The following is a 23755-nucleotide window of genomic DNA, read 5'->3' on the forward strand; positions in this document are numbered from 1 at the left end:
ATTTATAAATAAATTATTACATATATTTTTGCATAATTGATTGCCCCTTTGTTTTCATTAATTGCATAAATTTAATTTAGAGTCTCAAGATAAAAGAAAAGGCGTTTTATGTCCGCCTAGTGGATTTCCTGACTGATTTCCATATTTTATTGACATTTTATATATAAAATATTTATATTTTATATAAAAGATATACCTTGACAATTGACTCATAGCAAACATGTTCCATGATCTCAAATGGCTAAGGGTAGTATCACATGTGTAGGAAGTGATAGTAATGCAATTCCTACTCCTCTCACCAATTAATGACCGTCTTAAGGATGTACAAAATTAGATCCAACTACTCTGCTGCGTCTGGAGGGGGGGGAGGGAGTAGTAGTGCCTTCTGGGAGTAGTAGTACTTTCCCACTTCTGTAAAAAAAAAAAATATATACTTTCCCACCTCTGTAAATAAAAATAAAAAGTGCTAGAGTAGTAAATAAAAATTCTAATTCACACGACCGTCTCCAATTAATAACCACATTTTTGAGTTTCTGATAGATAATTTCAGGTTCTTGGAAGATGGGTCATCTCGGACAGAATATGCTGTTCCTACTTAATCTGATGTTTTCAAGAAAGAACCACTCCGTCCAGCAATGTTAGTGCAGGAGACAGAGCTGAAGACACTCGCTAAGGTTTGTAAGATGGCTGAGGGTAAGACTGCGAACATCAATATTAATCCAGGTATGCCTTCGGTATCACTCATTATCTTGGTCTAATCTGGTGAAGCAGAGATTTTGTTGGATCCATGGGTAAGCCCATCAATGAATGCTGAGTGTATGAAAGATGTTTGATGTCCTGATGCTGCCTGAGAAGGCAGAGGCTACATTATTACCTGAAGTCTATGCTAAGTGGAAATCTGTGTGATACGGTATGGCTTAGGGCCATTATACTTCCAAAAAGTTTCTTTTTCAGATACAGGCTACAGAGGCTGAAAGAAAACATCAAAGGACAAAGGTAGAAGTGATGATTGGACTCTGGAGAGTTGGTAAGAAACTCTTCCTTCAGAGGGCACTCTACCTAAAGAGGATGGATTTAGAACGTGGCCAAATCAAGAGAGAGAAGGTGTGATTGGGTTCTGTGGTGAATGGCTCCTGGGTTCAACAATGCTGCCACTAGGTTAGTTGAAGGTGAATGCTGTAATAATGACGGGAGAACTATGGGAGTTCCAGGAAGGCATATGCCAAGGTCATGTTACCCATTTCAGAGACTGCGGATTGACTACATTCAGAACAAAGGTGAAACAGTGCGATTATGTCTGTGTCTATATTGATCTCTTTCCAGGATATTCAGAGATTTGGCCTGTAGAGGCTACAGCTAAAAGATACTGACTGAGGTGAGAGTACCTACCCCTGTGGCCTTTCTCCATCCGGTACACATCTAACAGTAAGAATAAGTCCTTATGAAGTACTCTTTGTGAATGCCCCTGGATTAGGTCTCTATTTCTCCAATAGTTCCAGATGCAGCATAGTAGTTTTCCAAAATGATGTTGTCTGTTGCACAAATGAATTGTCTAATGTGTATTTCCAAGTTTTAGTTGCTTCCTAGAATCCAGACTGTATAGAAGCAATTCATTCTTTACAATCAGGATATTGGGTACTGGTGAAACGAGAGACGTGTGGATAGTCCTAGAGCTACTGTTTGAAGATCTACATCAAGTTCTGATAACCGCCGCCACTGCTGTCGAATTGGAAGTAGAGCCTGATCGTATTGCAATCAAGTGCCAGGACTATAAGAGCCATAATGTTTTGTTTCATGTCGTATTGTTTGTTTCATATTGTATAAGGGGGAAATCACAGTCAAATCGGTGTTATATTATCAAGATGAGTCAGGAACAACTAAGTTGACTTTTGCAGTATAATGGACTGTAAGACAGATGACAGATAGGACACTTGGTTTTGGTCTGATAAGTAGAGATGTCCCGAACTATTCGCCGGCGAACAGTTCCTGGCGAACCTCGCTTGTTCGCGTTCGCCGCGGCGGGCGAACATATGCGAGGTTCGGTCCGCCCCCTATTCATCATCATTGAGCAAACTTTGACCGTGTACCTCACAGTCAGCAGTCACATTCCAGCCAATCAGCAGCAGACCCTCCCTCCCAGACCCTCCCACCTCCTAGCAAAAAGCAAATACAGCATCCATCTCAGATTCATTCGGAAGCTGCAGTGTTGGTGAGAGCAGGGACAGTGCAGCTGCTGCTGCTAATTTAATAGGGAAATCAATAGCTAGGCCAGTGTTCTGTGTCCACTCCAGTCCTCAAAGACTCATCTGATCTGCTGTAAGGACAGCGTCCTGACAGCACCCCAAAAGGCCATTTTTAGGGCTAGTACATCAGCCTGCTTTTTTTTTTTTCTCTGTAATCTAATTGCAGTTGCCTACCAGTGTGTGTCAGGCCCACTCATATCTGGTGTCACAGTAGCTTGCATTTAAAAAACAACAACAATTTTTTTACTGTAATATAATTGTAGTTGCCTGCAAGCGTGTGTGTCAGGCCTACAGCGTGTACTGTGCCCACTACTGCCAGTGCCCAGTTCCACCACTCTTATCTGGTGTCACAGTAGCTTGCATAAAAAAAAAAAGAAAAAAAACATTTTTTCACTGTAATATAATTGCAGTTGCCTGAAAGCGTGTGTGTCAGGCCTACAGCGTGTACTGTGCCCACTACTGCCAGTGCCCAGTTCCACCACTCTTATCTGGTGTCACAGTAGCTTGCACGCATAGTACAACTAATCGGAAAAAAAATGACAGGCAGAGGCAGGCCACCCCGCAGGGGCCGTCGTGGTCGTGGTGCTGCGATTTCCTTTGGCCCTAGAATAATGCCCAGTGTTCAGAGGCCACGTACCCTGAACTCGAAAAGTTCTGTGGACATAGTTGACTGGCTAACACAGGACACCCAATCTTCTACAGCTTCCACTCGGAACCTTGACGCACTATCCTCCTCCAGCTCAGCTTCGGGCACCTCTCAAGTTACCACTCGCCCGCCTGCCGCCACCACCAACACTAGCACCACAGCCGCTTCACTTGATCTGTCAGAGGAGTTATTTACACATCAGTTGGAAGAAATGAGTGATGCGCAACCATTTGTCACGGCGGACAGGATATAAAATACACAAAAAAAGAAACAAACAAGTTTCTAGGCGAGAAGCTGGGGATAAAGGTCACCTCCTAACATATCCCTACCAGCTCTCCCTATACTGCTATGCCCACGATAAGACCCTTAAGGTGGGAATACCGTGTCTTCGAGCCTGGGCTGAAAATACCCTAAAATCCCTAAGATGGTGATAGGGGAATAGAGGCAGCCTGCTCCCTCAGAACCTGGAGGGGCAGGTGTCTCTCTAACAGCCTAGACAGCAAAACCACAAGAGAACAAAAAGCAACTTATCTTTTGAGCAGGAACAGACAATCCTTCCTTCCTTGCATACACAGAGCCAGACAGAAGCTATAACCCGCACGGAACACTGGGAGTGGGTGTGATTTAAACTGAAACCAACGACCCCACCCAGTGCACCTGAAGGGAGGCGGATCTAGCTTGACTCCAAAACAAAAGGCTAGACACGTGCTGCCAATCTGGCAGACCTCCGCACATAGCCTGAGCAGGGCATGACAGTACCCCCCCTTCTACGGGTGACCTCCGGACACCCCGGGCCAACCTTATCCGGGTGGGATCTGTGAAAAGCCCTAACTAGTCGGCTGGCACTAACATCCACAGCCGGAACAAATAAATAAATGAAAAGAAATATATATAGCATGCAATCAATATTGTAAAATAAGATCGTGCCGTTTGTTTAATCCCTGGGGTTGACGGGATCCCAGCTGGAAGATCCAGAAGGCCTCCCTATTAAGGAGTTTCCTTCTGTGATCTCCCCCCCTTGGTGGCAGATAGACCCTTTCTATGCCTTTAACTTTAAGGCTGGACACATCTCCCACATGTGAAATAGCAAAATGCAGGCTGGCTGCAGAGACATTATGGTCTCTATAGTGCGGCACGTCGGATATGTGTTTACGTACCCGGTTCTTTAATGGATTAACAGTACAGCCAACATATTGCAAAGAGCATATTACACATGTGATGAGATAAACTACATGCCTAGTATTACAATTGATGTAAGACTGTATTTTGTACTCTTTTTCATGTGTGGTAGATCGAAAAGTTTTTTCAATGGTAGTGGTAGTACATTTTCTGTGTCCGCATTTGAAGCTGCCCTTATAGTGGAGCCATGTGGCTTGTGGTCTTTTTTTTTCTGTAAAGAAACTTGGGCTGATTATATTGCCCAGAGTGGGCGCTCTTCTAGCCACACATTTTATTCCATTAGACACAATTTCTGACCAGTTACCATCGAAATTTAAAACATGGAAATATTTTTTCATGATCCTGCAGATAGCAGGAAACTCTTGGCTAAATTGTGTAACAAAATAAGTGGCATGTTTTTCATTGTCAGTACTTTCAGATTCTCTGTGAGAGAATTTGGGATAAAATAGGGATTGTCTGTTCATGTCAGAGACCATTTTAGTGGCCCGCTCTATATTATTACGTGAATATTCCCTGCGCAAAAGTCTGTCACTAATGTTAGAGGCTTCCATCTCAAAGACCTCTTGATCAGAACAGTTGCGGCGGGCACAGATCAGTTCTCCTTTGGGGATATTACGAATGGTGTAGGAAGGATGACATGAGTGAGCTAGTTATGTGGTATTTCCAGCAAGCTGTTTCCGATGTGTGGATGTGTTGACTCTGTGGGTGGAAATGTTCCCCCTCAGGCACAAATCCAAAAACTGAAATTTAGTGTCATCAAATTGAAAAACAAATTCTCTGCAGTCAACACTAGAATTGAAGTGCATAATAAGCTCTGGTATGGACGCCACATCCCCAGACCATACCATCAGCAGGTCATTGATGTAACGTCCATACCAGAGTAAATGATCCAAAAAAGGGGAGGTGTCGATGAGGAGAAAGTGGCCCTCCCACCATGCCATAAATATATTTGTAATGGAGGGAGAGAACTTGGCCCCCATCGACACCCCTGACACTTGCAAATAAAAAAATCTCATCAAATAAAAAATAATTGTGCCTGAGAAGGAAGGAAGTCTATTCTGACCACGTCCAGTCAGGGGTTTCAGGTGCCGTTAGTGGCTGACGCCAGACTGAACACTCTCAGGGAGCAATCGGCACTGCCTCCCTCGGACTCAGACTTCAAGCAGGTGGTCTGGGACCAAGGACAGCCGTGCCGGGTCACAGTCCAGCAGGGCTCACTGGAGGAGTGGCCTAGGGACCAGCAGTTAGTAGAACTGACAGGGGACGTGGCAGTCTCATCTATTCGGACCACGTCCCACCAGGGGTTTCAGGTGGCGTTAGGGGCTTGCGCCAGCTTGAAAGCTCTCAAAGAGCATGTGGCACAGACTCCCTTAGATTCAGACCTCCAGAGGGCGGTCTGGGACCAAGGACGGTTGTGCCAGGAAACGGCAGTATGGGGCAGGCCCAGACCGCCTAGAAGCGGGGGTACGACCAGTTGGCTTGTGAGATGACCCATCACGTGGGTCAGCAAGCGTGGATACTGGTTCCAGTACCTCAGGATAAGATTCAAGCGGCCTGGGAGGGACCGTACCTCGCGCACCAGTGGCTCAATGCCAGGATGTACCTGGTCACCCTGGACCACGCCCGGGGTAGGCAGAAGGCGCAGGAGGCAGGTGCCCACCCAGAAGGCCGCCCCTTCCGGAAAATGTTAGCCAGCACGCCCGGAAGGACGGCGTCCACTAAGATGCCCTTGGGCATGGAGTATGCCCCTGCCACTTCTAAGCGGATGGTCAAGCTGCTTAAGGGACTTGAAGGGTACGTGGCCGCGTACCTGGAGGCCATTGTCGTCTTCGGTCCTACAGGGGAGGATCCCCGAGAGCATCTGGCGCAGATGCTCGGGCAGATCTGCCAGGGAGGCTTGACCCTTACACCAGGAAAGTGCCAGCTGGACATAAGCGAGGGGCCCCAGGCAGGCAGTGAAGCCTCGGAACCGGAACCTGGGAGAGGGGATGCCAGCTCATCCAGGCTCACCCTTTGGGACAAGCACCAGGTGATATTCTTCCTGGGCACCGCCGGGTACTATAGGGAGTTTGCACCCCACTATAGTAGCCTGGTGAGGCCTCTGACGGACCACACCAGGAAGAAGCTGCCCTCCGCAGTCGATTTGACAATCAACTGCGAGACGGCCTTCCAGGCGCTGGAGGATGCCCTTTCTAGCTTCCCGGTACTACAAGCAGCTGACAGCACGCGGCCGTTTATAGTACCGACTGATGCCAGCCATTGTGGTCTCAGGGGCAGGCTCAGTGCAGGTGACTCCATGTGTCAGGAACGAATGGGAGGTGGGTACGTGGGAGCCTGGCGCTCCAGCCGTACCACTTTGCCATTCACCCCCAGAGAGGGTGCGGATGGGCGCACGGGGAACACAGGAATGTGCTGCCCCCTGGCGCCCTCTAAAAAGGGGGAGGTGTGAGGAATATGGATTAATATTTACTGTCAGCCATGTCCTCACACCCCCATTTGCTGACAGATAGCGGAGGTAGTGAACTCCACAGGAGGGCCCTGCTTCAAAGCCCCCGGCCCTGATTGTCATTTGATTCACTTCTTGGCATGTTCAGTGTACATGCAAAATAAGTTTCCACCCCCCCCCCCCAGCCATCTGAGTGTCAGTTGGCAAGAAAGAAAGCCCCAGGGGGTCCAGGCTTCAAGGAGGCCCCAAGTGGAAAAGGCCACACCTCAGTCCACCAGTTTGGAGCCAAGCCTAATCCTGCAGGAAAAAACCCAGCAGGAGGTGACAGCCCTGTCAGGATCAATGCGACCTCCCAGACATGTTGGCACCTACATTTCATAAGGAATTATGGCCATCGCAGGTGCAAACCGGATACATATTTGTGTCCCGGTGGCCATGATGTACGTGCCCATGGTCTTTGTTTAATAGGGCGACATTAGCGAGGGGAGATATCCATATCCCCCCACAGAAACCAAATAACGGTACCAGGTTTGGACTCTACTTGTAGCCGGAACCCAGGCAGGTCCTTTGGTCCTAGAACCATCTTCCTGTGACCCTCTGGTCTGGAGCTATGAACCCTAAAGGGTTTTGTGGGTTATTTGCTGCCAGCCCAGAAGAGGGGGAGTGGACCCCTCCCTGAGGCTGGCAGGGGAGGGGCCGGCTACAGGTTAAAAGTCTGGTGCCAGCAAGCAGGCGGGTCTTTCTCTGAAGAGGGGTCACATCTTACAAATGTGTTTAGAGGGACCCAGGAACTCGCTGAGATCACGGCCCTTCATGTGGACTCCAGCCAAGAACATCTCCCAACCAAAAGGAACTTTCATCTTACCCGGTTAACTGACTTTTACACTGCCTAACCCTGTTGTAACCATATAACCTGCCTGTAATCTGTAACCTCAGACCACTGTATATATTCTCTGTGTATACTGTGTTAAATCTAGTGTGCCCTTACGGCAATTAAATCTATAATTTAATCTTGTGCTATCTTGCATCTCGATCACGAATCCCCACGTCCGTGTTTTGGCCTAGTTATAAGCTACCGCGGGTTGGTGTCTCCCCCTATATAATCCCGTTAACGGACCAGGCTTATATCAAACGAGAGCTGGTGGCAGATTTCCCAGGTTGAGACAGCACTGTTTTCAATGAGGCAGTGAAAAGGCTCTCTCAGCTTGTTGCCTCTCTGTGCCCGCGTGGACAGGAGTTGTGTGTGTAAAATGTACCAAGCTGACCTTACGTGCTCCTCTGGAGGGTGTAACGTCACGTTTTTGGTAAACCCGTGACCATACCGCATCTCATAAGCTCGACGTAGTTGACGTCAAGCGGGCACGAGGTGTGGTATTTGTCACAGCCCGTACGACACGCTCAATGAGACCGCCCATGGGAAGCAAGACCTCTGTAATACATCAGGGAAGACAGGCGTGCAGGGGAAGACGATCATGAACGGGACTTAATTGGTGGTAAATATCTCTTCCTAACAACTATCACATAATGAATTCATGTTATTAAACAAGGGTTTGTCCTTCTGTCCCCTATCTGATGTTGACTGGTTTCAGAATGAGATAGACCTAATGAGTTTTTTTTAGACGCATTAGACTCAGAATATTCTTCAATAATGAGGAGCCCTTGGACATGCCATATCCGGGGGCTTCTGAGAACATTAAACACAGTATCTTGACATTCAGGGAGTTGGGCTTACACTTGAAAAGTGATTTTCAGCCACCCAGAGTCACAAGACAGTCGATGTGTATATCTCTCTGGTCAAGTCGAATATAATGAAACTGAGGACATTTTCACAAGAGAAATATGATTCCAACCTGACCAGGGCAGAGAGAAATGCATTGGTTTCTCTTGGTCAGCGTAAGGAACTAACCATCAAAGCGGCCGATAAAGGAGGAGCGATAGTGGTTATGGACACGGAGAAATATGTTGCTGAGATCAGAAGCCAATTACAGGATAGGGAGGTGTATAAGACGAGTAGATGCTGATCCGAAATTGGAGGTTATGAGAAAGATAAAAATTTTGGTTGATAATGCCTATGCTAATAATCTCATAGATGGAAAGTTACATTCCTTCCTTATATAGCAGCACCCAGTGACACCGATACTATATACTGTCCCTAAAATCCACAAGGATTTATACAATCCTCCTGGACGTCCTATAGTTGCATTAATCGATTTGATTTTTGCCCCCGCGGCCATTTTCTTGGACAAAGTATTAAGATCACAGGCAACAGGGGCCATGTCGTACGTAAGGGACACAACTGACTTTCTAAATAAATGAGAGAAGTTGGAATTTAATGTAAATGACAGATTGGTGTCCTTTGACATAACAAGTCTGTACACCAGTATAGATCATGAACGGGGACTGGACGCAATACAATGGTCACTGAGACACAGATTATCCGAGGGAGCTACGTGACTGTGTGCTTTTTATTAGAAATACTGTTGACCTGTAACCATTTTCGTTTCGAGGAGGAGTTCTATGTACAGTGCTGGGGGACCGCAATGGGATCGAATATGGCCCTAACTTATGCAAACATATATATGACATACGTGGAGGAATCGTTGGCATACCCATCCACTCTTTACCGCTTTGTGAGGGGGTGGATGAGGTATATAGACGATATCTTCCTTGTTTGGACAGGGATGGATGCAAATCTGCAGGAATTCCATGACCACTTGAACAACATCTATACACAATTAAAATTCACTACATCTATACACAATTAAAATTCACTACAAATTCTCTCTACAATTTCTTGACACTCTGGTTTATGTGACAGAGGATGGGCTACAGACAGATCTTTTTGTAAAACCGACAGATCGGAACAACATGCTTAGGTTCGATAGCGCCCACCCTAAAAATATGTTGGAATCCATTCCATATAGCCAGTTACTGAGGACAAGACATATAGTGTCAGTTGAAGGAGAGGTAGATGACAGACTACAGACGATGGGACACAAGTTTGTTGTGAGGAAATATCCTAAAAATTTGGTCAAGAGACACTTGGATAGAGTGCAGCAACAGGCACGATCTCAGTTAAATACATGGAAAAAGCTAATGAGTAAGAAAAGGGTACCATTTGTGTCTGTATACTCACCAATGAGTGGACAGATAGCAGGAGCACTGAAGCGCAATTGGCAGATTTAAGCGCAATCCTTTCTGGATATAGAGGAATTTCAGTCCCCACCCTTAATGTCATATAGGAGGGTGAAAAACCTGGGTGATAGCCTGACACATTCTGAACTACAAAGGCCAGTGAAGGAACAAACACATAGGAAGGGTTTGTACCTTTGCATTAATTGTTGTAATTGTAATAGTATGCTAAAGGGAGACACCTTGTCTCATCCCCGCACAGGCAAATAATACAGGATCAGGAGTTTTTACACCTGCTTTTCGGATTTTGTGATTTACCTGTTACAATGCCCGTGTGGTCAATTGTATGTGGGAGAGACCACACAGGCCTGTAAGCTGAGGATCAATCAACATCGGTATTCGATCTGAAAACTGTACACAAAGAGACAAACTCAGGCTGGGGATTTGGAGGGAGAACTCCCGGTTCCAGAACATTTCTACAGATGTAGACATAATGTGGCACAACTAAGGTTTAGAATTATTGATGGTATTCCCCTATTGCCCAGAGGGCGGGATCAGGAACGACTTTTGAGACGTTTGGAACTTAAATGGATTTTTGAGCTTGATACTCTGGCACCTAAGGGCCTCAATCGGGAGTTCAAGGTGGGCTCCCTCTTCTAAATGCCGCAGGGAATTAAGGAATGGGGTTGTTTTTATTGGAACATAAGCTTCATTACCCGACAGATGTCATGTTAACATTTACTTATACCTGATTTTTGTATATTTCACAGATATCATGGTACTACATACATCTGAGTCATGGAATTATGTGCAGTTATGGATGCACACTACTGAGGAGCTGGTTAACTGGATATTCATGAAGACTATGGATCGCTGGATTTATGCCATGGGGAAATACATTATTAGTTTGTAAAAATTGGTATTATATATATATGTTATTATTCGTTTCCTACCTGGGTCCTGGTGAAGGTTAACTTATGGGATAGAGTGAAGTTTGGAAGAGACTCGGATGGCAATAGGGATGGTACTATCACGTGGTTAATGACAGAGAGGCAAATCAAATGAAGGGGATATTGGAAAACTAGGGGACCTCTCTAAATGAGAGCGGACTCTTTTTGCTAGGGTGTGGGCACCTGACGTTCTTAGGGGTTAGGAAGTGCACCTACCCTTTTTGTCCCTGATATGAATGGCAATTGCTGTAATCTCTACACACTCCCCGCTGGTGAGAACCATTGGTGTCTTTGCTGTCAATTAATAGGACTCCTTCTAGGTTCTGGGGATAAGTATGTACCTTTTTGTGTTCCCTTTTTCCCCGGATTGGGGTTGCACCCTTACGTCCCATAACTCTTATCCGGGGTATTAGAGATCGAGACCTCCGCTGGGCCCTAGGAGATGGGGATGGACCTGTTTGTGGGTCATACATTTATTAGTATACCCCATGGACATATCCAGTGGGTTTCATTTAATTATAGGGACCTGTTTGTAACAAGCCCTGTCATATACCTAGCCCTGAAGTTGATGTTGCGCCAGAAACTGTATATAATGTTTTATTACATCTCTATATATAATATGCAGAGTACCGGTGAACAGCACATATAGTTTTTGCTGTAGTGATGATTTTTCTCTTATGTATAGGACCTGGCCATAATGAAGAGGTTTAACACTTAGTAGGACCTGTGTTTGCATGGATATGGAGACACATAGGAACATGTGATGTATCAGGTAACCGCCAATGGGGGTAGTGTCCTAGCAACGATGTAAGGTCCTAGTCATGTGGTCAAGCACATGATCGCTGGAGATGCCTGCCTACTACGGAGACCAGGAAGTGAAAGTCAGGCATGCACAGTAGCATGCTGGAGACGCTGTTCACCTTACTCAATGTCTTTGTCTGTTCCTTGGGCTCAGCTGTGTTGTAAGTACTAGTTTATACATGGATTTTTGTCACACATGTAAGTTGTTGGTAATGAGGTCACTGTGGATATTACAGGTGGAATTGTCTAAGGGGAGGGGTTATTTCTGATACCTTGGGACAGCCCCCCAACCAATCCTGATTGAGTAGTATGTATAAATATGTGTTAGTGTCCACTTGGAACATTATATAGCTTGAAAAAGACTTTGCTGTCGAAACATTGCTATTTTTTTTGGTGTTAATAAACACAAAATTGGATTCAATACTGGGAGTGCTGCGGTTTTTAATCTATTTTTTCGTCTCCAGAGGCTGTGTTCACACACAGCTTTTTACTGGTGATTTCTGGAGTGTGATTTTTGCAGTAAAGGTCTATGGAAAGTATCACACAGAAGATTTTTATTCCTGGAGTTTTTCTAATTATGTGTTTTTTTCTGCCTCTTTTCAGCAGCGCAGCGTGCTGGAGATCTGGCGGTTCTACATCTTTCACTATAGAGGAAAAACTTTTCACAGACGTCCAGAAAGAAACGTGGCTGAAAACCTGCTGAAGTTGTTGCATTTTTTAGTTTTTTTTAGTGACTACTTTTAAAACATGTTTTAAAAGTTCTGACCCCGTACAGGCTGATTAACGCGCCAGTCATCTATCTGTGTCCTCCGTGGACAGCTCACGTGTCCATAGACTTCCCTGTGTTTTCTCATATACCCTTGTCTGTGCACACACCGCGGGTCAGTGCAGAACCCGAGACATACAGAACTCCATATAAACCGCAGGCGCCATCGTGTTCTGCCTGTTCTCATCCACTGCATAGAAAGTGCATTACAGTTACTATTACAGTAAAAAGAGAAAAAAACTAAAAAATCTTTAAAAAAATACAAATTCGAATCTCCCCCTTTCCCAATTTTACATATAAAAAAGAAGAATAAAAAATAAACATAATTGGTATCGCCGCTTCCCAAAATGTCAGAACTATTAAAATGTACAAGTGATTATCCCGCACAGAGATCCAAGTTTTTTGGTCACTTCACCCCCTGAAAATAATAAGAAAATAAAAAGATAAAGTTATTAGTGACCCAAAATGGCACAAATAAAAACTACAGCTCGCCGGCAAAAAACAAGCCTCAGCCCTGTAGATGGAAATAGAAAGCGGTCATGGGGTCAGGATACGGCCATGAAGAAAATTTAGATTTTTCAAAGGTTTTTATTACTTTAAAAATTGTAAAGTATAATAGAAACCATATAAATGTGGTATTGCTATAATTGTACCGATCCTCAGGATAAGGTTGTCATGTCAGTTTTGGCACACCGGCAACACCGTAAAAAAAAACAACATAAAAAATGGTGGAATTGCAGCCCCAAAAATATTTTTTTCCTGTGTTTTCAATACAAGTTATGGTAAATTAAATGGAGCCATTAAAAGTACATCTCACACCTCAGGCACACGACCGTAGTCTCAGTCTGAATCCGATCTGCGGGTCTGATGTAGACCCATTAATCTCCACAGGGCCACAAAACATGCGGACATTACACCGTGTGCTCCCCACACCCTGAAGTCTGTCCTGTGGTCTCCAAAAACATAAAACGTCCTATTCTTCTCCATTTCGAGGACAGAAATAGAACTTTACTGTAGACGGACCGCAAAATACATCAGCGCGCATAAAGCCCTCAGACGACAATGTGAATGGAAAAGTAAAAACGCTATGGTTCTTAGAAGTCGGGAAAAAAGCAAAAGGGAAAAGATTTATCAGTAATGTGGAGAGAAGATTATAAATCTGCTGCAGATGACACTTATATACAGACTGTGCCGAAATCAGGGACTCAGGTAAGGGGGGCGGTGGCCGCTGACACTAGACCTGGTGCATTAGTCAGACATTAGTACAGACGTCACATATCAAGGAGCAGTCAGCAGTTTATCTCATAGACATAACAATGGTGCGGAGCATAAAATAGAATAAACTCCATGTATAACGTGTGCCCCACATGTCTCAGTCCTGTACACATCTCTTATACTCACAGTAATTCCTCTATCCTGCAGGCCGGACTGGACAGAGCCTCCATCAAGTCACTGAAGTGAGGACCAGACAGACGGTTACCAGACAGGTAAAGTATCTTCAGGGACTGGTTATTCCTTATTACAGATGCCAACTGGATGCAGGAAGTGTCTGGTAGACCATTACGACCCAAACTGTAAGAATACGAAGATGAGATGTGGGTGAGGCGTCCACAGAGCGTTAGTATAAAAACTGTAGATTGTGACTGTAAAGAGAAAATGTCCCTGACTGTTAGTAAAACCCATAAATGTCATCACTAGAAGCCGCCTCTTGTGTGTGGTAGATGTCAGGAACGACGGCAGCTATATGATATGTCCATGTCCTAGAAATCCAGAACCCCTGAGGAATGTCCTCACTTTATGGCATGTCATAAATCAGTGATGATGGCAGCACATGAATGTACAAGAGTCATAAAGCTGGAGGAACTTGTGTCAGCGTCATCAGCTGCTGAGAGCTCTCCTTAGTAGTAAGAGGGTATATGGTTCGTCAAAGTGACAGGTACCACGCCCCCTTTTACATGCCCCTTTTATATTGCTTGATATAAAAAAATTAGCGCTTGATATTAATTTTATATCGCTTGATATTTGTTTTATATCGCTTGATATTAATTTTATATCGCTTGATATTAAATTTATGGTGCTAGCTATTAAAATTTTAGTGTTGGCTATTAATATTTATATTGTTTGCTATTAAAATTTATATTGTTTGCTTTTAAAATTTATAGTGCTAGCTATAAAAATTTATAGCGCTTTATATTAAATTTATAGTGTTTTTGATATTAAAATTTATAGTGCCTGATATTAATTTAATATAATAGTAATAAAATCAAACGATGACAAATATAATTTGGTTAAAAAGCTTTATTCATTTCCTTATTTGCAACATTTCCGTAGGGACAGACACGTTTGATTGTAATTACAGCATCGTATACATAAGCGTTTCATGCGTTTTGTTACAAATGATCGCACAATACGGTCATTTTTTCTAAAATCGTTAGTGAACATTTTTAAAACATTTTCAAAAAATATTCCTTTAGCGAGACATTGTAAGATATAGATACAGTAATGGCTGCAGACGGAACTAATGGCGTATGGTATTTGTCTGTTTTGATATCTTATAGTCTTAGAATTTTTATATAAAAACTGCATAAAGTAGCCAGGAAATATTTCATTTGCGGGGGATAAACCATAACTATAAAAAAAAAATAGATATATCATTCGGGTATAATATAATTAAAATCCAATGCTTCCCCCGCTGATACGAATTATCTGTATTTACAATGTAGGCTGCAGGCCTGTCGATGATTTTACCCCCCGGTAATAAATCACACGGGAATACACCTTTAAATATGCGCCTGGCGTTAATATCAGCTTTAATAACACAGGCAATTTCATAATTATTCATGTTTATTGAAAATCATATAATACCTCCCGACGATTATTTATTTCAATAATATTTTCATGAACTGAATATACAATCATATTAATTGTGTTTGCAATCGGTTCGGCAAATCTAATTTCAGCTCGCAGATTGCCGGTTTTTACTAGAGAGAAATGACCGCCAGTCTCTTGATCCAGCGATAAATCAAAAGCGAACAAAGTGTAACCGTTCAAAAACTCGTGTCGATCGACGGATAAAGCAGTCGGCCTTGTGTTTCCCCGAAATATGTACTAGGGACATATATTCACGAACAGCTGATTCGTCTTGGAAGTTAGGTTGAAAAGGTTTTGCCCGTATCTGTTGACCATCCAAATATAAGGCTGCATAATTCACATTATAGTGGTTGAAGCACAAAGGATTTCTTTGGTAACTCCCGGAAAATGATTCGTTATCCACAAACGCTAGTATTACTGTTTTTTGGTAGGTTTCCGAGGAAAAGATTCTCGTGGTTACATACGCGAGTACCGGCGGGTACGCTATACACTTTAAGCGATGCCCGATCGATCGAGTACTTTGAGTTAGCTGTTAACAGAGCGCGACTGTGACCGATTCTTACAGCGGGCGATACTTGTACTCTTTTGACAAATAGGGAAGCGTGCTGTATTTGGACTTTAACCACCTCAGGACCGCTGTACGCAGGATTGCGTCCTGGCGGCGGCCCTGCTCTTCTGGGTGGACGCATATACGTGTCCTCCCGCGAGAGCCGAGATTTCCTGTGAACGCGGGCGCTCACAGGAACGTTAGGTAAGCGAGTGGATCTCCAGCCTGCCAGCGGCGATCGCTCGCTGGCAGGCTGGAGATGTGATTTTTTTAACCCCTAACAGGTATATTAGACGCTGTTTTGATAACAGCGTCTAATATACCTGCTACCTGGTCCTCTGGTGGTCCCTTTTGTTTGGATCGACCACCAGAGGACTCGGGCAGCTCATTAAAGTAGCACCAAACACCACTACACTACACTACACTACACCCCCCCCTGTCACTTATTAACCCTTTATGAACCACTGATCACCCCTGATCACCCCATACAGACTCCCTGATCACCCCCCTGTCATTGATCACCCCCCTGTAAGGCTCCATTTAGACGTCCGTATGATTTTTACGGATCCATGGATCGGATCCGCAAAACACATACGGACGTCTGAATGGAGCCTTACAGGGGGGTGATCAGGGAGTGTATATGAGGTGATCACCCCCCTGTCATTGATCACCCCCCTGTAAGGCTCCATTCAGACGTCCGTATGTGTTTTGCGGATCCGATCCATGTATTCGTGGATCCGTAAAAATCATACGGACGTCTGAATGGAGCCTTACCAGGGGGGTGATCAATGACGGGGGTGATCAGGAAGTCTATATGGGTGATCACCCCCTTGTCATTGATCACCCCCCCTGTAAGGCTCCATTCAGACAATTTTTTGGCCCAAGTTAGCGGAAATATATATATATATTTTTTGTTTGTTTTTTCTTATAAAGTCTCATATTCCACTAACTTGTGTCAAAAAATAAAATCTCACATGAACTCGCCATACCCCTCACGGAATCCAAATGCGTAAAACTTTTTAGACATTTATATTCCAGACTTCTTCTCACGCTTTAGGGCCCCTAAAAAGCCAGGGCAGTATAAATACCCCACATGTGACCCCATTTCGGAAAGAAGACACCCCAAGGTATTCCGTGAGGGGCATATGGAGTCCATGAAAGATTTAAATTTTTGTCCCAAGTTAGCGGAAAGTGAGACTTTGTGAAAAAAAAATAAAATAAAATAAAATCAATTTCCGCTAACTTATGCAAAAAAAAATAATTTCTATGAACTCGCCATGCCCCTCAATGAATACCTTGGGGTGTCTTCTTTCCAAAATGGGGTCACATGTGGGGTATTTATACTGCCCTGGCTTTTTAGGGGCCCTAAAGCGTGAGAAGAAGTCTGGGATCCAAATGTCTAAAAATGCCCTCCTAAAAGGAATTTGTGCCCCTTTGCCCACCTTGGCTGCAAAAAAGTGTCACACATGTGGTATCGCCGTACTCAGGAGAAGTTGGGGAATGTGTTTTAGGGTGTCATTTTACATATACCCATGCTGGGTGAGATACACATCTTGGTCAAATGCCAACTTTGTATAAAAAAATGGGAAAAGTTGTCTTTTGCCGAGATATTTCTCTCACCCAGCATGGGTATATGTAAAATGACACCCCAAAACACATTCCCCAACTTCTCCTGAGTACGGCGATACCACATGTGTGACACTTTTTTGCAGCCAAGGTGGGCAAAGGGGCACATATTCCAAAGTGCACCTTTCGGATTTCGCAGGCCATTTTTTACACATTTTGATTGCAAACTACTTCTCACACATTTTGGCCCCTAGAATGCCAGGGCAGTATAACTACCCCACAAGTGACCCCATTTTGGAAAGAAGACACCCCAAGGTATTTTGTGATGGGCATAGTGAGTTCATGGAAGTTTTTATTTTTTGTCACAAGTTAGTGGAATATGAGACTTTGTAAGAAAAAAAAAAATCATAATTTTCCGCTAACTTGTGACAAAAAATAAAAAGTTCTATGAACTCACTATGCCCATCAGCGAATACCTTAGGGTGTCTTCTTTCCGAAATGGGGTCATTTGTGGGGGTTTTCTACTGTTTGGGCATTGTAGAACCTCAGGAAACATGACAGGTGCTCAGAAAGTCAGAGCTGCTTCAAAAAGCGGATATTCAAATTTTTGTACCATAGTTTGTAAATGCTATAACTTTTACCCAAACCATTTTTTTTTTTTACCCAAACATTATTTTTTTTTATCAAAGACATGTAGAACAATAAATTTAGCGAAAAATTTATATATGGATGTCGTTTTTTTTGCAAAATTTTACAACTAAAAGTGAAAAATGACATTTTTTTGCAAAAAATCGTAAAATTTTGATTAATAACAAAAAAAGTAAAAATGTCAGGAGCAATGAAATACCACCAAATGAAAGCTCTATTAGTGAGAAGAAAAGGAGGTAAAATTCATTTGGGTGGTAAGTTGCATGACCGAGCAATAAACGGTGAAAGTAGTGTAGTGCAGAAGTGTAAAAAGTGGCCTGGTCATTAAGGGGGTTTTAGCTAGCGGGGCTGAAGTGGTTAAAATGGGCCGCCTCGGCCGACATAAGGCAGAAAGTGTCTTTGTTTCTGGTCAATTTTATCTTTAGATCTAAACCGTTTAGTATTAACTTCGGTTGATTAAATATATAGGCGTAAATGGGACCCATTAATTCCACACTTCTAGATCGGGCTGAATACTTTGCTCTCTTGCTAAAGCCGTCATTACGCCCGTCGAGAACCCGGTCATCATGATGTCCCGCTGTGTCTTTATAGAATAAACCGGCTGTAAATTGGGACGCTAAAGTTTGTGAATTATAATTTATTAGGGACTCTATATACGCTCTATACGTATAAAGGTTGTCGCTTCTTGAAATCAACGTGTCGCCGAGCGTTATATCCAGTTGATTAAAAAGACTCGCTATAGGGTAGTTAATAAGTGCAACGCGGGATGCTTCTGGTATGGGTGTGTTATCAGGACTAACGATTTTGCAAACGACGTGTAACAAAATTAAGGTAATAATAATATTCACCGCTGCCCGTGATGTAGAATTCCAAAGGGGCATTGTCAGTGATTGCTGCACCTCTACATAAAGCGATTTTTCAATGCTTGTTTGGGTAGGCGGTATTTGAAAGATATCCAACTCTGATTTGGCGTACTCGGCGGATGCGTCATGCACGAAAGCCATAGCGGCTGACTAGAAGATGTCGCTCGGTGAACGACTTCTTGTTTTCTGGCGGCGACGTCTCTTAGGTTGTGCTACTTTATTCATAAAAGTTGGTAAGACAATGGCAGCACGTTAACGTTTTCTTTTGCGTGTTTTTTTTACTTATTTGTACGACACCAGATCCCTCCTGGCTCTGCGCCGACCTATTTATACGATCCATAAAGGCGGTCGAAGCCGTAGTGACAACGTCTTTAGCGATGTTACGGGCGGCTGTTTTCACGTGCAGTTTGATCGGGGCCGTGAGTTTATAAACAAACCTATGAGGCGTCTTTGTGAAACCTATAAAATACATAATTTTTTAACTACAAACGCTGTTAAGGCAGCGTTGGTCGAGCGTTTTAATAGAACGCTGAAAACTAAAATGTGGCGCTATCTTAGAGAACAAAACACGTACAGGTACATCGACAAGTTACAAGACTTGGTGTATAGTTATAACCACACATACCACAGAACTATAAGGCGGCGTCCCGTCGATGTGACAAAAGAGAACTCTTTAACCGTTTGGAAAAATATCTGCGGGTGTTACGATACTATTAAAAAAGTTAAACCGGTATTAAAAATAGGTGATCACGTCAGAATTGTGCGTTATAAGGTTTTCTTTTACAAAAGGTTATGAACAAACCTATACGGACGAGATATTTAAAATTCACGCTGTAAACACTAGGGGCCTCAGACTAGGGCTGCAGTAAACGAATATTTTTGTAATCGAGTATTCTATCGATTATATTTCTCGATTCATCGAGTAATCTAATAAGAAAAAGCTACTTAAAATAACGTACGTAATTATGTATAAAGTTATTGGTTTAGAGAGGGGTTAATGAAGGCACCTCCAAGGTGCTTCCATTAACCCCTCCAAACCAATAACTTTATACATGCCCATTGGGTTTGGAGGGGTTAATGGAAGCACCTTGGCATTAGGCATGTATAAAGTTATTGGTTTGAAGAGGTTAATGAAAGCACCTTGGAGGTGCCTTCATTAACCCCTCTCTAAACCAATAACTTTATACATACCAAGGTGGTGCCTGCAGCCTCCATTAACCACTCTCTCTCCATCTCCCTGCCCCCAGCCTCTGATCTGCCTCCCTGCCCCCAGCCTCTGATCTGCCTCCCCCCCTCCAGCCTCTGATCTGCCTCCCCCCCTCCAGCCTCTGATCTGCCTCCCCCCCTCCAGCCTCTGATCTGCCTCCCCCCCTCCAGCCTCTGATCTGCCTCCCCCCCTCCAGCCTCTGATCTGCCTCCCCCCCCCCAGCCTCTGATCTGCCTCCCCCTCCCCAGCCTCTGATCTGCCTCCCCCTCCCCCCAGCCTCTGATCTGCCTCCCCCTCCCCCCAGCCTCTGATCTGCCTCCCCCCAGCCTCTGATCTGCCTCCCCCCAGCCTCTGATCTGCCTCCCCCCAGCCTCTGATCTGCCTGCCCCCCTCCCCCCAGACTCTGATCTGCCTGCCCCCAGACTCTGATCTGCCTGCCCCCAGACTCTGATCTGCCTGCCCCCAGCCTCTGATCTGCCTGCCCCCAGCCTCTGATCTGCCTGCCCCCAGCCTCTGATCTGCCTGCCCCCAGCCTCTGATCTGCCTGCCCTCAGCCTCTGATCTGCCTGCCCTCAGCCTCTGATCTGCCTGCCCCCAGCCTCTGATCTGCCTGCCCCCAGCCTCTGATCTGCCTGCCCCCCCCCTCCCCCCAGCCTCTGATCTGCCTGCCCCCTCTGGTAACGCAACCCCCCCTCCCCAGTATTAATCATTGGTGGCAGTGGCCACAGGGTCCCCCTCCTCCCCCCCATCATTGGTTGCAGTGTCAGTTCCGATCGGAGCCCCAGCAGTGTAATGCTGGGGCTCCGATCGGTTACCATGGCAGCCAGGAGTCACGCTACTGAAGTCAGTTCCGATCGGAGCCCCAGCAGTGTAATGCTGGGGCTCCGTTCGGTTACCATGGCAGCCAGGACGCTACTGAAGTCCTGGCTGCCATGGTATGTTAGTGAGCAGAGAGCAGCGCATTATACTCACGTGCGCTGTGGCCGCCGGTCGCTCCTTCTTCTGTCTGTGCAGCGGATTGCTAATGCTTACAGCATTAGCAATGCGCCGCACAGACCTATGAGAAGGGGCGGCCACAGTGCACGTGAGTATAATGCGCTGCTCTCTGCTCACTAACATACCATGGCAGCCAGGACTTCAGTAGCGTCCTGGCTGCCATGGTAACCGAACGGAGCCCCAGCATTACACTGCTGGGGCTCCGATCGGAACTGCAAACTGCCACCAATGATGGGGGGGGGGGGGGGAGGAGGGGGACCCTGTGGGATATGGCCGGCAGATTCATTGGTAGTGCAGTGGACACAGTCCCTCCCCTCCTCCTCCTCCTACTCTGTCCTCATTGGTGTTCAGCGGCAGCCGCGCACAGTGGGGAGGGAGGGACTCCCTCCTACTCCCTCCTCTGTGCCGGCCGGCTCAGTCCTGCCTCTCTGGCCTCCGGAGGACATGGAGCGGTGAGTGAGACGCTTAATTTCACTCCCGCTCCGTGATGTAACGATTCCTCGATGCAGGGAAACTGCATCGATGAATTTTTTGACTCGATTTAATCGAGTTATTCGAATAATCGTTTCAGCCCTACCTCAGACCCCTTTATAAGTTGAAAGACCTGTCCGATGAGTTCATTGAAGGCTCATTCTACCCGGAGGAAGTACAAAAAGTAACTCTCGACAAGCTACGAGTTTACAGGATAGAAAAAAATGCTGAAAAAGAAGAAAGTTCGGGGTAAAACGTTGTGTTTTGTAAAGTGGATCGGTTACCCTGACAGTTGATGCGTCTGTAAACTATGGAGGACAGATCGTTTTTTAGCACGCTGCCCTGCAACGCCTCCGCCAAACTTTATCCCGAAAACAGCATCGCCGATTACACCACTAAGTTAGCAAAAGTGGTACATCTTCGCGGCCCTTACGAAGTGGCTTTAGTGGAGATTCAGTATCCACATACGTGGGAAATCTTTGGCCCCGGAGATGGTGTATTCTACGTCGCACAGCGCGACGAGACGATCAGCGAGCTTTTTGTTAAATCGGGTTATTACTCCAATATGCACGATCTCATCAAAGCCATTAATAGCAAACTTGAATCTATAAAAAAACCTCCCGATCAATTGCGTCTAAGATACGACGATATTGACAGAACCGTTTATGTACTGAATTCACCAGCATACAAGTTCATGCCTTGTGTGAAGTTGGGGAATATTTTGGGGCTGACGGGGTATTCGCAAACTCCGTCGCTCAAGAATGTCGACACCGAGCAAATCACTCTCCGCTACAAAGAACCCAGCTTACCTGTTTTACAACATCATGTTGGTGGTATAAAGGGGCTTGCTCTAGTTTCATCAAAAGAGAAAAGAAAAATTAATTCCGATATTAAAGCCGGGCTTTATACATTGTTTGTTTGTACCAATATCGTTCAACATCAACTTGTTGGCGATAGTTACGTACAACTTTTAAGAACTGTCGAGTTAGGCGGTAAAAATGGTGATATAGTCACGGAAAAGTATCACCTCCCGGACTATATACCGGTTTGTAAACATCATTTTGACACGGTTACAATATCGATACTCACGGATCAGGCTAAACCTGTTAAATTCAAATACGGTAAGACTATTGTGCGATTACACTTTAGACCACGCGCGGTGACGACGCACTAAAATGTTGTCCCAGAGAGTGTACGGTGACCCTGACGCATATACGCATTATTACATAACGCAAGCCGGTCATGGCTTGGACGGATTTCACAGTACTGAATTCATGCATGGTTCTGGACTCGCCGGGTTATGGTGGTTGAGCCTCATACACTGGTTCTTCTGGTATCGCCATCTGTTCCCACTTTGGCTTTGGGGGCTGCACCATCTTCCCTGGCTCCTCTGTCACAATCAGTGCAGGAAATGCAGGAAGTGAGGGTGGAGCCCAGAGGGAGGAGTCTGCACGCCCTTGGCTCGCATTGCAAAGTCCTTGGTGGGCAGGCTTTAGATTTCCCGCTTCTAGGGGGGCGTAGTCATCATTTTTGCGCTCTTGAAAGCCATGAAGACACTGCGCCATGAGGGAAAAAATGGCTGATTAACCCTTGCAGTGCTGACGCGCATAATGCATTTTCATGGTTTTTGGCACAATCCTCAGATCTTGCAGTACTGTGAAACATCAATTCGATCCGGTTAAGCACACAATTGAATACGGTTCTGTTGGCACACCGTTGGATCCGATTATGGCACTGATAGGCACACAATTCGATCCGATCCTGTCCCAGTGACGCCAAAATATGCAGTAAGCCAGATTGGACTAATGCACACTGGCGCAATAATATGCACTGACTGGGTCAGGTGTAAATCATAGTTAAGAGTTTTTGTTCAGGATGCCAATTAATGCAATGAGCCGGACTGTGGGTGCAGTTACACGGACACCAATTATGCAGTGGGTCAAGATATGTGTATAATAGTCTATGATTTCTGTTTGCAACGCCAATTGCAGCGTGCGCAGGCAGGGGCGTAACTAGAGGTGACTGGGCCCCACAGCAAATTTTTGTATAGGCCCCCCCCGCCATTCTTTTCCTAATATATATATATATATATATATATATATATATATATTATATATTATATACATACACACACACACTCTATCTGTCATCTAGTGTCATTCTATCATACTGTTGTGGGGGCCGTGTCAAAGTCTTAGGCCCCTTTTGACACGGGCGACTTTTCCACACGGGTGCAATGCGTGATGTGAACGTATTGCACCCGCACTGAATCCGGACACATTCACTTCAATGGGGCTGTGTACATGATCAGTGATTTTCACGCATCAGTTGTGCGTTGTGTAAAAATCGCAGCATGCTCTATATTCTGCGTTTTTCACGTAGCGCAGGCCCCACAGAAGTGAATGGGGCTGCTTGAAAATCGC

General features: G+C 44.9%; 1 protein-coding gene across 1 annotated transcript in view; it reads right to left on the bottom strand.

The window, feature by feature from the left end:
- The window catches only part of LOC122921382 (NACHT, LRR and PYD domains-containing protein 12-like), a 131656-nt gene that overhangs the window by 15864 nt on the left and 92037 nt on the right, over positions 1 to 23755 (bottom strand). The window contains exons 7-8 of the mRNA XM_044271359.1: positions 13565 to 13735; positions 5879 to 6044 (exon numbers count right to left, since the gene is read on the bottom strand). Coding sequence (XP_044127294.1) covers positions 5879 to 6044; positions 13565 to 13735 — 337 coding nt within the window. The remainder of the gene's footprint in view (positions 1 to 5878; positions 6045 to 13564; positions 13736 to 23755) is intronic.

Source organism: Bufo gargarizans, chromosome 11, assembly GCF_014858855.1.
Source record: "Bufo gargarizans isolate SCDJY-AF-19 chromosome 11, ASM1485885v1, whole genome shotgun sequence".
In the NCBI taxonomy this organism is placed as follows: Eukaryota; Metazoa; Chordata; class Amphibia; order Anura; family Bufonidae; genus Bufo; species Bufo gargarizans.